Source organism: Conger conger, chromosome 4 (assembly GCF_963514075.1).
Source record: "Conger conger chromosome 4, fConCon1.1, whole genome shotgun sequence".
NCBI lineage: Eukaryota > Metazoa > Chordata > Actinopteri > Anguilliformes > Congridae > Conger > Conger conger.
Genome location: NC_083763.1, coordinates 11,757,899 through 11,774,967, shown reverse-complemented (window position 1 = coordinate 11,774,967; position 17,069 = coordinate 11,757,899). Strand labels below are relative to the sequence as shown.

General features: G+C 47.3%; 1 protein-coding gene across 6 annotated transcripts in view; it reads left to right on the top strand.

Annotated features, from left to right (window-relative positions):
- ssbp4 (single stranded DNA binding protein 4) overlaps window positions 1-15,487 on the top strand; it is a 99,256-nt gene extending 83,769 nt beyond the window's left edge. For 2 of the 6 annotated variants that reach the window (XM_061240124.1, XM_061240123.1), the window contains exons 6-18: window positions 54-137; window positions 2,470-2,529; window positions 2,880-2,946; window positions 3,074-3,141; window positions 4,772-4,836; window positions 5,264-5,309; window positions 5,690-5,725; window positions 6,200-6,254; window positions 8,112-8,182; window positions 8,590-8,668; window positions 9,623-9,651; window positions 10,607-10,708; window positions 11,658-15,487. In XM_061240124.1, the coding sequence (XP_061096108.1) occupies window positions 54-137; window positions 2,470-2,529; window positions 2,880-2,946; window positions 3,074-3,141; window positions 4,772-4,836; window positions 5,264-5,309; window positions 5,690-5,725; window positions 6,200-6,254; window positions 8,112-8,182; window positions 8,590-8,668; window positions 9,623-9,651; window positions 10,607-10,708; window positions 11,658-11,819 (924 nt within the window). In that variant the 3' untranslated portion in view covers window positions 11,820-15,487. Of the gene's footprint in view, window positions 1-53; window positions 138-2,469; window positions 2,530-2,879; window positions 2,971-3,073; window positions 3,142-4,771; window positions 4,837-5,263; window positions 5,310-5,689; window positions 5,726-6,199; window positions 6,255-8,111; window positions 8,183-8,589; window positions 8,669-9,622; window positions 9,652-10,606; window positions 10,709-11,446; window positions 11,523-11,657 lie in introns of those variants that run through there. The other 4 variants (XM_061240122.1, XM_061240121.1, XM_061240127.1 and 1 more) reach the window with 2 other exon arrangements.
- Window positions 15,488-17,069: the final 1,582 nt, after the last annotated feature.

Below are 17,069 nucleotides of genomic sequence, written 5' to 3'. Positions count from 1 at the left end.
GGTATTCAGTGTGTGGGAGCTGTGCTGTATCTGATCTCCCTCTCCTCTCTCAGGGCCCCCCCGGCTCACAGCAGTCGCCCCACGCACAGCCCCCCCCACACAACCCCAGCAACCCCATGATGGGCCCTCACGGCCAGGTAAGAGCTGTCAGCCTGCGGACCCCACACACACACACACACACACACACACACACACACACTCTCTCTCTCTCTCTCTCTCTCGCACCCTCACACACACTCTCTCTCTCACACCCTCTCACACTCACTAATGCACACACTCACACTCTTACATTCGCGCACACACACACACACACACACACACACACACATGCACACACACACACACGCATGTGCACACACAAACACTTGCTCTCTCACACTCACGTGCACTCGCACTCACACACACACACACACACACAGTCTCACACACACACACACACACACACACTCTCTCACACACACACACACACACACACACACACACACAGTCACACACACACACACACACACACACACTCTCTCTCACACACACACACACACACACACACACACACACACACACAGACACACACACACACACACACACACACACTCACACACACACACACACTCACACACACACACACACACACACACACTCACACACACTCACACACACACACACACACACACACACTCACACACACACGCAGCCCTCTCTTCTCGGCGGCCATCAGCCTTGATGGTGGATAAATAATTCAGTCTCTCAGCCTGGCTGCATCTGGACGGCTCTCCAGCGGCCCTTCCCCGCTCCCTAAAACCAGCACTCTCTGTCCCACATCCCATCAATATCCCATTAATATTGCAGGCACCGACACTGTGGACGGATCCCACACAAACTCACCGCAAGTTGTATGAGACAAAGACCGAGTCCTGGAGAAAACAACAGCCGCACCTGCCTCCCAGTGCCAGGGCCCGCTTGTTAGATGGCAGTCTGTGTCTGGTGCCATTTTCCTCACCCCGATAGCTCCCCTTGAAGAGCAGGATTTGTTTTGGGGTTTTTTTGATTTGTTTTGTTTTTTTTCCCCTCCCAAAGGGTTAAAAAAAGAGTTGGTGTTCTAGAACTCCATTGTTTTCAGTTGTGACATCAGCATTAGAATGTTCAGTTAACAGCGTTCTTATCGCCTATTTGTGACCTCACACCCTAAAGGGTTAATCGGGTGTGAAATTTGGTTGGTACCAGATCTCGATGTTTGCCCCCCCTCTCGTGCATGTCCCCTGAGTTGAGTCGTTGCGTGTGTAGGGATCGCATGCTAGCTAGGATGGATGGTGACACACGCCCCCCACCCTTTCTAGGGTGAAGTTCTGCGATTGGTCCCTTTAAGCACTCCAACCTTAAGCAGTCGAATATTCGCAGAGGCGAGACATTTCCTCAGATATAGTCTTTTAGGCTGGCAGCAGGAAGGAGGCATTTTTACCCAGGTGCCTTTGCAGTTTTGTGGCGGCGCTGGATCCTGTTCTGCTTCCTGAATGAGTCCCCTTCCTGTACGGCTGGTCGGGGAGCAAACCGTCAGTAAATTAGATCAACTTCACTCTTTTTGCTCCACTTTCTGTTTCTGCAGTGCCGGAGGGTCAGATATGTCATTGTCTAGTTGTGGGCGGTGCCCTGGAGCATGGCAGGCCCAGTTAGTCACATGACCCATGAGTGTGTGTCCCGATGGGGGATTAAATTAATAACTTGAATGTATTTGTTTATTTGACAAGGTCAATGCACATTAATAACATTTCAGTAAAACGTGCCAGAGGTAGCCAAGGAGGGCTGATTCTCTCCTGAAGGCCTTGGGCTGCACGTCTGTATTAAAAGAGGCGAAGGGGATCTGTGGGGTTCAGTGTCACACGACCTGTGTTCACCCGCTCCGCCATCTCTCTCCCACACCTCTGTTCTCATCACTCCATCATCTCCGCTGCAATCTAACATGCTGACATCATCCTCACACACCTCTCTCTCTTTCTCTCTCTCTCTCTCTCAAGTGCAGGTAATTTATGATGTTTATGACTTCCCTGTGAGAAGAATCATGTTTTTAACACCTGGGGGCTCCGTGTTGGGTTAGGGAGCAGCTCGTTCTGAAACGCTCCAGCCTGGGATGGGCTGGAACGCTGCCTCATAAAAACTTTTCTCCAGCGCTCTGGCTCCCTCTGCTGGCCGATGTGGGTACCGCTCTGCCTGCCGTACCCCCGGCCCGGCCTCACAGGAGCAGGGCTGCTGTTTGAATGTCACCACCATTTTGTTCTGTGTTTTTGTGTTTTTGTTTCGTCCAGTGTAAAGGGCACAGTGCAGTGACCCCTCTGATCACCAGCGGTCAGCTGACTAATCGCTTTCCCTCTCTCTCTGCCCCCCCCTCTCTCACCTTCTCTCTCTCTTGCTCTCTCTCTCTCTCTCTCTCTCTCTCTCTCTCTCTCTCTCTCTCTCTCTCTCTCTCTCTCTCCACAGCCCTTCATGTCTCCACGATACCCAGGTGGACCCCGCCCCTCGCTTCGCATGCCAAATCAGGTACATGGACCAAGCCCCTCCCATAATTCTCACCTCGTCCTATGAGGGTTCCTGTCTGTGCGCTGGGGTCACGCCCTCTGACCCTTCACCTCCTCATGCTCCAGCGTGTGCTCTGTGTGCTGGGCGATCCTCTCTATCTCTCTGTCTGTCTCTGTCTCTTTCTCTCCTCCCCCCCTCACTCGCTCTCCTCCCTTTCTCACTCCCATGTCTCTGCTGACCATCCTGTTTCTTTCCTTCTCCCCATCGCACTTTTTTATATACTGGACAGAGACCACTAACAACCTCTCTCTCTCTCTCTCTCTCTCTCTCTCTCTCTCTCTCTCTCTCGCTCTTTATCTCTCTCTCCGCAGCCCCCTGTGGGAGTTCCCGGGTCACAGCCACTCCTGCCAAACAGCCTGGACCCCACCAGGCCGCAAGGTATGCCCCCTGCTGGCCTGGAGAGTGAGTGCAGCTCATTGATGGCTCCACCCATTTTGTGGATCATGAAATTTCAGACTACTTTTATCTTCGTGAACTAATGATCTGCTTTTGGGTCTCCCTCTAGGGCACCCAAATATGGGCGGACCGATGCGAATGAACCCTCCCAGAGGCATGGGGGGGATGGGCCCACAGGTAGGCACCGCCCCCCTGACCCACCCCCTCTCTCTCCTAACCGACCCCACCCCTGCTGTGTCACATACACTGGAATAAAACTCACCTGAACTCTCAAGCATGCGGTTTAAACGCGTTCGTCCCTCCTTCACGCACAAAAACAAAAACTTTGAGCTCTCTTTCTCCTGCAGTAATTAAATGGTTAATTTGCTGGTTTGAGTGTAAGACCAGGTGATGCGCTTGCAGAGATTTTCATTGATAGTTTTGTGAATGAACCCCCCCAAACAGCGCCCGTCCTGTAGCTGATGATGAATTGAGTGGCGTGCCCTCACTGGTGCCCAGGACTGCCCCTCCCCAGCCCTCTCCGCCCCCCCTCCTCCCTCCCTCTCCTCTCCTCTCCTCCCCTCTCCTCCCTCTCCTTTCTCGTTCTCTCGCTCCATGAGTTTGGCAGCTTACAAATCAGCAGCTGGTGCAGCATCTGCTGGACAAGTGTAATCGCCTCCCGAACAAAACTGTGCTGTGAGCTCCGCCTGCTCGCGCACACACACCGCAAACGCACTCGCACATACCACACGCACACGCACACGCACACGCACATACACACCATACACATACACACCATACACATACACGCACATACCACACGCACACGCACATACACACCATACACATACACACACACACACACCATACACACACACACACACCGCAAACACACGCGCACATACACACATACCACACGCACACGCACATACACACCATACACATACACACACATACCATACACATACACACACACACACACACACACACACACACCATACACACACACACACACACACACCATACACATACACACCATACACATACACACACATACCATACACATACACACACACCATACACACACACACACACACCGTAAACACACGCGCACGCACATACACACCATACATACACACACACACACACACACACCATACACACACACACCATAAACACACGCGCACGCACATACACACCATACACGCACACAGCATACACACACACGCACGCACACACACCATTCACACACATGCGCGTGCACACACACCATACACACATACCATACACTCACACACACACACACGCGCGCACACACACCATACACACATACCATACACACACACACACACCATACACACACACACCGTAAACACACACGCACGCATACACACACACACCATACACACATACCATACACACACGCACACTCGCTCAAACCATACACATACACACACACACACACACACACACACACACACACTCACACCATACATGCACACATGCACACACACACACACACACACACTCACACCATACATGCACACATGCACACACACACGCACACACCACACGCTCATTTTTGTGTGTTCAGGTGGCAGGGCTAGTAAAATGATTAACTGGGAAGGGGCCTCGTAACTCGGAAGTTACTGGATACCGTAGATTCCCAGTGTGGGATTTGCTAAGTAAATATCCAGCTGCAGAAATGGATCGAATGCTAAGAAAATAAGCCTGTGTGAGTGCCTCAGCCTGTGTGCGTGTGTGCGGTAATGTGAGTGTGTGTGAGGTAATGTGTCTGTGTGTGTGTGTCCCGCCTCTGTTTGTGCAGAACTACGGTGGAATGAGGCCTCCCCCCAACTCCCTGGGTGGTCCCGGCATGCCAGGGATGAACATGTGAGTGCTGACATCACTTCCTGTCTCACGCACACTTCCTGGATCACAAACAGAATGTGGAGGAAAAATCAATTCAACCATCCTATGATGCTATTGTAATGGAATTACTACTGGGGTTTTATTCGTGGTCTCTCCCTCTCCCTCTCCCTCTCTGTCTCTCTCTGTCTCTCTCTCTCTCTCTATCTGACAGTTCAATACAAAGTGCTTTACTGGCATGACAAGTACAAGCACCTTTATTGCCTAAGCATAGGTTACAATATCCATCCATTATCTAACTTGCTTATTCCTGGTCAGGGTCACGGGGTGGCTGGAGCCTATCCAGCATGCATTGGGCGAGTGCCAGGAATGCACCCTGGAGAGGGCAGGGTTACTGTAATCATAATGAAACTGTGTTCAGTACACATGAATGTCTCCGTCTGTTTTTCAGGGGTCCTGGCGGTCGAGGTCCCTGGCCCAACCCTAACGCCAACTCAGTAAGTCCACCGTCTCGCGCTCTTATTCCAGTTCAGTATCAACAGTGCCACGGTGTCTCTGTGGATGTATTCGGTGACCCCCCCGTAACTTCAAAATAAAAGTCCTGCACTACCGCACCACCTCAAAGTCTCATGTGGATAAAAGCTGGTTTGAGAGCACGGGGGCTAAATCCAGGTTCGGAAAGTAAAAGTAAAAGTCGTCTCCACGATTTTGTTCCAATCACCTGGATTTCCTAATTCAGCTGGCTGAATTGACACATGGCAGGACTTTTACTTTCTGACCTCTGGTCCAGAGTGGTAGTCAGGTGGGGTCAGGGTTAAGTCACTACATTCAGACCTGATGATACTGATCCAGCCCCCTCCCACCCTTTTCTCCACAGATAGCGTACTCCTCCTCATCTCCCGGCAACTACGTGGTGAGTGACAGCCGACTTCCCGTATGGGCCTGATTGAGTCTTGTGTGACCCAGGAGAGGTTCTGAGTGTCTGCCAGTCATAGAATTAAAAATAAAATCAATACCATCTGCTCCGGCTGAGTTCTCTTAATTGCGAAACAATGGCCAAAAGTCGTCAGTGTCGCGCAGAAGCTGCTTCTGTTTGCCAATTTCCAGCATACTGTTATTGTTTAGTCATCTGGGATTTTGAACCAACTTTGTTAGCTGTTGTGTTATGAAACAATGTGTGTTAAAAGCCAAAATTGAGATGCAAGGTTTTTTTTTTTGTTTGTGATAAGTGATGTACGGACAGGTATTCTGTTTTAGAATATAATGTTTTATTGAATATTTTTGTGTTGAGACGCGCACCTCATAATTTGTACTGCTGTTTAAGGCGTCGTGGGATGTTTCTATGGGATCAGTCCTCTAACTGTCCTTTACGCTTTTATTCTGACAGGGTCCTCCAGGTGGGGGCGGTCCTCCAGGAACTCCCATCATGCCTAGCCCAGGAGGTAAGTCACCCTATTCTGCCACACACACTCACACACACACACTCTGATGATGATGATGATGATGATGATGATGATTATTATTATAAATGTTGCTGTTACTTTCTTGCTTTTACTTGCCTTAGAGACACCTTCATATTCCCTTAGAGTTAATCGACTGGATTTACTTATTTATTTTTTTACTGTCTAATCTAGTGAAGAAAGCTGGCTTTAATGGTGCTGCTGTTTCTACTGTGCATATCCAGTCTTCTCCAGCGTGTGCACACTCCATATTTGTTATTGGGTTCCCACACAAATGCATAGAAACACGGGCCATGAAATGAACAGTGAATCACATGAAATGACACTTAAGTGTACATGGTAACACCCGTTAAATGTGAGTGTTAACAACATGTCAAATTAGCACTTCTCAAATACTGTCCAAATATTAGCAGAAAGAAAATGGATATTGTTGCATCTAACAATATGTAAACCTGTCTACAAGTAATTCTATGTGTGATAAATAAGTGGCTCTACTTTGATAGTCTTTGATAGTCTTGATCAAAAGAAGCAACGTCTACTAATTTATTCCAATTTGGAGAAGGCCTTGTTTATGTTGTCCTCTACCGTCTGCCAAAGAAATCATTCGGGTGCATATGAAACATTGCTGGAAAAAGCTTGTGATTTTAGCAGTTGGCTCTTGAGTTGGTGAGAAGCACTTTTGCTGTAACAGATTGTTTATGCTCCCAGTAAACCCACATAGGTATAGGCATGTGTTGGCAACGCTTATTTTTTGACAAAACTGTTACAGTATGGTTTAAGAAGATATAATGCAAGGCTCTCTTATTGAAGTAATGTGTTCTTATTTAATCCTTTGAGGAGTAGTTTTTTCAGAAAAAAAATAAATAAAATGATGATGACCTCTTACAGTGGACTAGTCAGGGTATTGTGAGCCTTGAGTTACCACAGTAATTTGCGGAGGAGTGAAGAGGAAATCGCATTGTGTCCTATATCTATTATTTATATATTTCTATACTTTTTTTTTCTATATGAAAAAAAACAAAAAAAAAACCTGATGTCCCCATTATGATTTGTTGCCTTGGTAACCCAGATGTATCACTCTTTGAATGTTAAAAATAAATAAATAAATGGCGGAGCAACAGCCTTCTTTCTGCAGCAGCTGCTAACCCGGTTTAAGCTAAATGTAATGTTCTTGCAGTGTTACTGGAATGATTTTGTCAACGTTATAATGTTGACGCTACATGGCGGCAACATTGGGGAGAACGTTTTGTGTTCGCTGGGAAGACAGACATAACACAGAGGACCACACCCCCCTCCCTTTTCTCTCTCTCTCTCTCACACACACACACACACAAACACACACACACACACACACACACACACACACACACACACACACACACACACACACAAACCCTAGCTCCTCTCTCCCTTTCTGCAATGTCAGAACAAGGTCACCCCTCTCCTCTCTGTGTCTCTATTCAGTAACAGGAAAGCTGTGATGTTTAAAAAAGAAGAACCCCCCCTCCTCTTTCCGTCCTCTCGTTAACCTTCCGCTCACTAACGAGTGTGTTGTAATCCCCCTCCATGCGTTCAGCAGTGCAGAAGACTTCGTTCAGGTGCTTGTGTTCAGCGGCAGCGAGCAAGATGTTGCCAATCTTAGTTGATGGGTTCGTTAAACATGGATATACAGTCAGCTCCAGAATTATTGGCACCCTTGCTTGAAAACGAAGAAAGGCTGCATATAACAAACCGCACAGATTTTAATCTATACGTTATATCTTTCAACCTTTCTTTCCAGGAGCTGTGGCTGACCCCTCTGCAGCCGTTCTTAACCCTTTCCCTCCCTGCTCTCCCCAGACTCCACAAACTCCAGCGAGAACATCTACACAATGATGAACCCCATCGGCCCGGGAGGAAACAGACCCAACGTGAGTTCAGCTCCGTGTCCCTCTCACCGCTGAGTGCAAGTTCCGCACGCTCTGTTTATCTGCGCGATCTTTATACGCGACCGATTCAAACTGAACTCTGGCCTAGTGCCGAAGGTGCCTGTCTGGGACCTGGAACGTTGGTGGTTCAAGTCCCGGTGTAGCTACAGTGAGTTCAGTGCAGCTGTTGGGCCCTTGAGTAACGCCCTTAACCCTACTTAGTCTAATCAATGTCTCTTTGGATAGAAGTGTAAATAACTGATGTAAATAACTGGTAATAACCGGTAAATAACTGATGTAATGTACTGTAACTGAAAGGATAGTGTACTGAGGTTAAGACGTGGAGACTGCAGCCGGAGTAATATCCCTGAATGAGACTGAAAACAGTGTTCCCGTTGTTCCTCTCCCAGTTCCCGATGGGTCCGGGTCCCGACGGTCCGATGGGCGGGATGGGCGCCATGGAGCCGCACCATATGAACGGATCGCTAGGTGAGTCTTCCCGCTGGGAACGCCACCCCTAGGCCAGGTAGTTATTTTAAACACTTCAAGACACCAGTGAAATTCCAGCAGATTACTGACCAACTGTCAATCTATTTTGTCAGTTCAGAACATAATTAGATTTATGTATGTATAGTATCTATGTGTATTTGTTTATACATGTGTATGTATCTACTACACACATACGGCATGTTTCCTGAATTTATTTAGAAGTCAGTTTTTCGATTTTACTGGCATGAAAAGGGCTGGAAATTGTACTGTATTGTCCAGCATGACCTGAGCTGAGCTGACATTTTTCTGTTGCACATGCAGGAACGCAAACACACCTGCAATTAGCACAGCCACACTTTAGCCTGTCCCAGCATGTACACGTCATGTACAGCATGTACACTTCGTTGTACGTCGCTCTGGATAAGAGCGTCTGCTAAATGCCTTGTAATGTAATGTAATGTAAAAGCTAGGGAGTGAATGCCACTGCCTTCAATGTAGACCGCTAAGCCAGGTGTCTTTTTGCCATACGGTTTAACTTGTACTTTCCAAGTGTTGCGTTTTGAAAGTCGACTGATTTTAAAAAGCATTTTTTTCCTTGAGATAAACATTGTCTTTATAAGCTGAGGAAAACTGGAGTAGCCTGAAGAATTCTAGGTTTACAGTGCGTCAGATGGTGTGACAGCGCCCTCTAATGGAGCTTCGAGGGAAGACCAGCTGCATGCTATTGATCAGGTTGATGGTAGATATCTGAAGGCCCCCTGCACCAGTGCTGGTGTTGACAGATGAGACGCAGCGAATGCTGACACAGCCCCTACATCCTCTGTGTCGGAAACGAGCGGCACTTAATTACACCACATTATCTCTCTCCGGGTTTCCTCCAGAAAAAAAACGCCACGCGGCACCTTGTAGCTTGTGAAGTTGGGGGGAATTGATTTCATCTCCTCTTGATTGCAGGTTCTGGTGACATGGATGGGTTGCCAAAGGTGGGTCTGAAAAGGTCTGCTTTATTTGGCACTGATTGAATGGATGTGGGAGCGGAAGCCATCTGCGCAAACCTGGCAACTCCTCTGCAGTGCGGAATTGAGCTGAGGCAGTGTGCTGCTGGTGGTTATTTAGTCACGGTGTGCAGCTGTGGATAGATTGATAGAAACTTTATTGTCCACAATGTGGAAAATTTTCTCGTGGACAATAAGGTTTCTATCCATCTGCAGCTGTAGTTTCCGTTGCTCTACCTGACGTGTGTGCCCGTCACGGAAAATGTGCACTTTCAAACTGTTTCGCCTGGTTACTGTTGAACGAATGGCTTCAAGTTGAAGGTTCTACCTTGCTTATCTTTAATTAAGATGGACACAGGGGGATGTGATCGATATTCATCAAGATTTGCCCCCAGCTTGTTTTTTTTGTTTTTTTTGTGCTGCATGCGTTACATTTACCAAGATGAATTTTAATGGGCAAGGCTGGTCAATAGGGTCTTCTCCTTGGCAGCCATTATATTTAGCTGCACACAACGATTTTGGACTTATCTACAGCAGCGCTTCTCAACTCCACCTCCAGCGGGCCGCAGTGTCTGCAAGCGTTTGCTCCTACTGTATGCGACACCACCCGATTTCACTAATTGGCTTATTTGAACCAAGCAGGTAAAATAATTCGTGAAATCAGGTGGTGTAGCGCGCATGGTAGGAGCAAATGCTTGCAGACACTGCAGCCCGCTGGATTTGGAGTTGAATAGTAATATTAATAATGTTGGTGGTAAACCGAAAAATGTTTGACTCTGCCGTAAAGTGTGCTGCATACATTACGACAACAATATGATTCTTGCTATAAGTTGTAATATGCTCATGACTGGTTATGACAGGCTTATGACAGTGTTAGGTAGGTTTCTGATTGTCGGCTGTTGGCGAATGCTAAAATGGCGTCTGGTTGTGTCTCGCGGTGCAGAACTCTCCTAACAACATGGCGGGAATGAACAACCCTCCGGGGACTCCGCGGGACGACGGGGAGATGGCGGGAAATTTCCTAAACCCATTCCAAAATGAAAGTGTGAGTATCCAGCCCCCTATCCCTCCCCCCTCCCCCTCCCCCCTCTCCGCTAAACCCTGCAGTCACATGACTCATCCCGGCCGCCCTCAGTGGGATCGGCTCTGCCTCCTCATGTCCTCCGCGCCTCACGGCTGAAGAGCACCTTCCTCAACCTCCGCTCCGTCTCTGGTTCAGCCCATTCTGGAACTGAAATTCCAAACTGGGAATTCCTCAAACTGGGAAAAATCCTCCCAACAGGAATTTCGGGAATGTTTTGTTTATTGATGAAAATGAATTTTGGGTCATTTCCTCAATAAAAAGTTTCCCTCAGCCCTGGTAGTGGGTGATACGTCTGTGCCCTCAGCTAAACCCATCTATACCAAACTCCACTTTGGCTACCCGAGAGCTAGATTCAAAAGAATGACGGTGCACAGGGTGAGGGATTCATAGATTGATCCCAAACTGTGTCAGGCGTTCAGACTCCTAGCGTGTTGGAAAGCTGCTCTTCAGTGTATTCCGGCCTTCTCATTGAAACGGTTTTTGTTTCCATTTTTGTCCATGTCCTTTTCACGAAGGAGCGTCCTGCTCTGCCCGTGTCCGTGGCATACATCTGTGTCGTGCGTCGGGTTGCCTTCTGATGGGGTGGAGCCAAGCGCATTCCTTGCATTGTGTAGCTTTTTCACGGTTGAGAAGTTTATTAAAGAGTATCCGCTCTCATCTGTCTCCTCCCCCGCCCCCGCCCTTCTTCTCTTTTTGCAGTATTCACCCAACATGACGATGAGTGTGTGATTTCTTTTTTATTTTATCTTTTATTTTGTTTTATTTCTTTTTTTCACCCCTTCCCTCCCCCCCCCCCCCCCCAATCCATCCCCCCCCGCCTCCTCCTACCCCCTCCCTCACTCCTGCTCCTCCTTGCGCTGCTCCCCCCCTCCCCTCCCCCTCCCCTCGGACGGCGTGCTGTGCCGCACAGCCCCCTGGGATGCCCCTGGAGCGCGGGACTCACGGCAAGGCGGCCGCCCATCCCAGGGTGTGCAAAGTGGGCGGAAACAGGAAACAGTCACAGAGCCACAGGAAGAGCCTCCTCACCGAGTCTCCCTGCCTCCCTGGCTTCCTCACGGGCCCTGGACAGTGAGGGCGGGGCCGCAGGACCCTCCCCCCCCCAAGAGCAAGGCTCCAATCAGCAGCAGGCTGGTCGGCCTCGTTTTTTCATCATTCTATAACGGATTTTGTTTTTTAACTGCTCATCGTGCAGTAGTTGTACGAGGTCCATATCCAACCTCTTTCAGTTGCTGTGCACAGTTTTTTTTTTGGTTTTTTTTGTTGTTTTTTAAATGACACAACAGAACTCTTGTGTTGGGCTAGGACAGTTTTCATTACTCTGTTTATTAATATTATTGTTATTGTTATAATTTTTCTTTTCTTTTTTTATCGTCGATAATGTTACAATGAATTAGTTTTCGATTTCCTTGGATTTTCCTGTGAAGGGCACATTGTATCCAAACAACATGGACAACGGAATAAGCACAACGACACTTCAGTTTACATATTTTTAGGTATTGTTGCAGTTTTCTTTTTTTTTTTCATCTTGTCAAAATGTATCCGCTTCTCACAAACCTCGCTGATGATGTAAGCTAGGTCCTCCATGTCATGTGGCCACACGCCCACCACGTTGAGACTTTAGCCAAAAGACCCGGGTAACAGCTCCACATTCACAGCGTACACCCTGTCAGATCTTCTCATTCTCGTCTGTGCACAGAAAGGGCCTCTGTAAGTGTCTGTTAGTGTCTGTAAGTGTCTGTAACTGGAGCTGGCCGTCTGAAGGATGAACGTCCTTCAGCTTCCTCTCCTTCGAAAGCCGATTAACGATGAACGTTGGGGGCCTTTAAGCGAACTGGCAGATTGGCCTTGGTCTTCACATCTCCCCCAGGAACCTTCTGCCCTCCCCCCTCCAACTCCCAGCCTATAGTGACCCAGTCCTCCTTATGGAATCTCTCACAAGCATTCAGGAGCATAGTCATTTATTGTTCAGACTGAGATAGTGTGGAGATACTTGATGTGAGTGCTCAACAGCTGCCATTATTCCAAAAAAATAAATGTCCATGCACTTCCTTAAGCCTAGAACCACCTACCCAAGCCTACCCAAGCCACCGCTAGCCACCCCCCCCCCCCCAGGCTAATGTAAATATATATAATTTTGGTTGCTGCCATGACTAGCAGCAATGGACTGACTGAATGTAGATTTTTTCAACTGCTATATGGTTTCTGCTTCGACACACAGCTATACACATTTAATTTATGTCCTGATTTAGCGTTGTGCATACATCTTAGATCCTGTTAGTCTGTCGGGCATACATTCTGTAAATATACCTATATACCTCCTTAACAAACCCACATCTGACTGCAGTGTTTCTGGGGGGCGAGGCGGGTGTGCCGGTGATTTGGTGATGTGTCCTGTTTTGTTCATGCTTTCTCATTTGTCCAGCTCCCAGTCCCGTTGCAACGGTGGGAGTTTTCTTTCCTGCACATGCTCAGTTGCAGAGAAAAGGCCGTCAATTTGGCAGGCAGTGTGACCAGGTTAATGTCACTTACCGCGGGGTTGCAGAAATCCGAAGGTGTTAAGGGTCCTGTAGTGGAAAGGGAATGAGCACCCCCCCCCCCCCCAAACACACACATTTACTGTTTTTACTGTAGTTGTGTTCCAGCCACTTGTCTCACATTTATAGGTACTGTTCTGAGTGTGTGAATAGGACGACAATATGCAGTTGTTTCAGTTGTTTCTTAGTGCTGCTGTGTATACGGACTGAAGTGTCATGTGGACCCATCATGTGACATGCCCCCCCCCCCCACACACACACACACACACACATTATTACAGAAAGATAAGATCACCTTCATGAAACGTACGAGTATTGCTTTAGTTTGTTTTGGCTCAGCTCGGCTGAGAAATCTCCTCATTGAACTGCCGACCCTTGCAGGTCGATTTTTATTTCCAAGAAAACGCAAGGCTCCACTCTGCTTGGACTGATCAATCTAGTGTACAATCTTATTTTTCATACTGTTGTGAGGGTACAATTGGGGGGGGGGGGGAGGAGGACCTGCACGCCAGCGGATTGACTTGACCCCAAGCTGCCCGTCAGTTCACCCAGGAGGCCAGATACTTGGTTGTTTACGTGTTGCTCCAGACCGTCACGCAGTAGCAACAAACCTAGCGCTTTCACCGTGGCGACCGCTTTCATTCACCTGGTGGAATCCTCATGCGTAGCGATTCATGCATGCGTTTCAGTCCGTCTTTCAGTGGCTGATGTAATGGGGCCCTGGCACCCTGTGCAGTCCTATACCTCGTCCGGCCTTTTGGTCTCAGAGCTAACATCCTAACATCCTGTCCCCGTGTAATGGCAAATATACTGTCAGCACTTTTGCTTGTTTTATAGGGGTGTCCTAATGCAAAAAAAAGAGAGATACGTCTGTAACAGAGTGGCTAAGAGTGTGATTGACCTTTTCACCTTTGTTTTTGTTTTTGTTTTTTTTGTTTTGTTTTTGGTCTTCTTTGGAAGAAACCCAAACGACCTTGCTGGGCCAGACGGTAAACAATGTCCAACTCACACCCCTGCCCCTTTGCCCGGTCCCGACAGACACACCTCTCCGTCCCCGCCCATCTCTCTGCCCAATCCCAGCTCTCTCTCTCTCTCTCTCTCTCTCTCTCTCTCTCTCTACTTCTCCTCCTTTTATTTTTTGTAAATACTGTATAATGCATTTTGATATCATTGACATGTTTTGATATGTCAGTCACTACCAATGAATACAAAAAAAAAATCTGACCGTGTTTTCATTTAAAGAGACGGTGTGCTTTGATGTATAAGTTCACAATCATAGACATGACACAGGGACTCAAAAGGAAAAAAAAATACATTTAGTGTAATGGAATGAAATTGAAGTTAATTTGCTGCATTTAGGACATTGGTTCTTGATGGATGATGAATTTGTCCCAAATAGAAATAACATGGATATCCTAAATGCATAGTGCAAGGGTTGGTATTCGATTTAATATGGGCAGAAAGTGACAGGTGAGGTTGGATGTAAAATTGGGGATGACTGTGAGCCAGCTGGAGACTTCTCACCCTGGTTACGGTCGTGGTGTGTATGAGCGACTCGTGTCAATGGATCACTAAGCTAGATCCTGTACTGCAGTGATGTCTAATCATGTGCCCAGGAGGGCCTAGATTATGCAGGAATTCAGTCCAACCAATCACTACAACTAATTTCACGAGTTGGTTCCCACCTCTCTGCTTGAAGGTGTGTTAATTGGTGAAATCGGCAGGTGCCGTGATTGGTTGGAATGAAAACCTCCATGGTGCCCGATTGGACACAACTGTTCTACTACATCATCCTCACTTTGCACGTTCATGTACCCTGGTAATCATAATTATTTTTTTTTAAGTTAGCGGAAGTGATATTTATGACATCACATTGTGAAAATGAAGGACATCGTCTCTTTAAAACAACAAGGGACCACATATTGCAGTCTTTAATATGAAGGATTTTTATCTATTTAAAATAAAACTTTAAAAAGGAAAAAAAAAAATACTTAAAAAGAAACCTCATTTTAAATAAATAGATCAAATGTAATAATAATGGGGAAAAAATGTGCGTTTCCTTGCTATTCTCTCCTGAAATAGCGTTGTATAGATTGATGCTCACTGAACCTCTCCCGATCGCTATGTATAACAATTGCAATGTCGGCCATTTCTGTATTTCTATTGTGATGCTGTATAATACTGTAACATTAGGAAGAATTTTTGATTGGTGGGGGCAGGGCGGGGGGCGGGGCAAGGGGAGGGGTTCAGCGGATTCATTGTCTTTTCTGACGACACGGCAGTATTGAATATGAAGCGGTCTGTCTCTTGGGTTTGCTTTGTATCTCATGGTATGGTAGATCAGATCTTTGTCTTAGGGACTTAGGTGTCTTGTGTAGGTGCTCAAAGATGTCCTTTGTATGTTTCTTTATATTGTAAAGTTTCTTTAGACTGAAAGAAAAACAAAAATGTTGCTTATTAAGAAAGATGAAAAAACTGCATCAATAATAAATGTAATTTGATTTTTTTTTCTCCCCATTGTTTGAGTCGTCACTACTTTTTGCCTGTCACTTAAAAGTTCATTCGTTGTAAATATATGTTTAAAGTCAAATAAAACAGATGACTCCTTTTATGAGGGTGGCATATTTATTTGTCCATTTGATTCCAGTGAAAGGAATTGTGGGTATGTTTCTTTTTGTGGCCAGGATACCTGTAAATGGCATTCAGTAGCATATCCTTGAGATGACATCACCAACCTGGGGTCAGGAGGGGGCCATTGCATCATACATCATTCACGTTACGACCTTGTCTCTTGCGAATAACTGCATTGAAAAAGTGAGGAAAATACAACTGCATGAGATTATAGTGTCCAACCACGACACACAAAGCATTGCCTTGCTGCATGAGACAACCCAGAGTTGATCGTGCGTCTGCGTTCTTCTGGGTGCCTTTTAACGCATGTCAGGCTTGTGCGTCCGCGTTCTTCGGGGTGCTCTTAACGCATGTCAGGCTTGTGCGGATTCGGGCAAGGCGCCAGCGTCTGAGCCTCAACACAAAGCACGGCAGACCGTGTTTCCAGAGGTGCCCGAGGTCTCCGGTTTCAACCAGCTTCCTCCCTGGGGATCGGTTTACAGCGCCAACATCAATCACGCTCACCGTTCCGCGGGGGAAGCGTGTCCTTGAGTACGGCTTAGACTCTGGTTAGCATGTGAATTGTAGGTCCCCCCCCCCCCCACCACCACCCCCCCTCTTATTCCCCCTCCAAGGGAGGTGTGCATATTAATTAATGCTGTGAAACAGTGACACCCCCCCCCCCCCCTTCAGCAATAACAAATTGTAGCAGAGCAACTCCTAGAAGTCGGGCCAAATGACGTTTTCTGATTCCTGCGGCCGCTTAAAGTCCGTCACAAGTCAGCTGCGCCATAATGCGTTCTGTGGCCGGCCGTTAAAAGGGGTGGCACATTTTGAGGTTGACGTGATAAATTATGAATACATGGGATACCAGTGTAGACATGAATCCAAATGTACTTCCTATACTGGTCTGTTCTGTTCCACTGCACTACGTCACTGCATCTGGGAAGTTTTAGTCGGCGGCTCTTGTTTTGGATTTATGAACCTCTCCAAGTTCTCGTATCGAGGAAAAAAAAAAGGTATAGAAATATGACTGTGACCGATAAACCACAGAAGGGTTTAAATGCTTAAAGATAATCTGCGGTCCCTGGACGTCGGGGGTTGCTGGAGTGATTTAGGGCCGAGGGGGGTGTGGGGGGTGTGGCGGCTGGATAAGAGGCTCATTCTGGAGGCTGGGT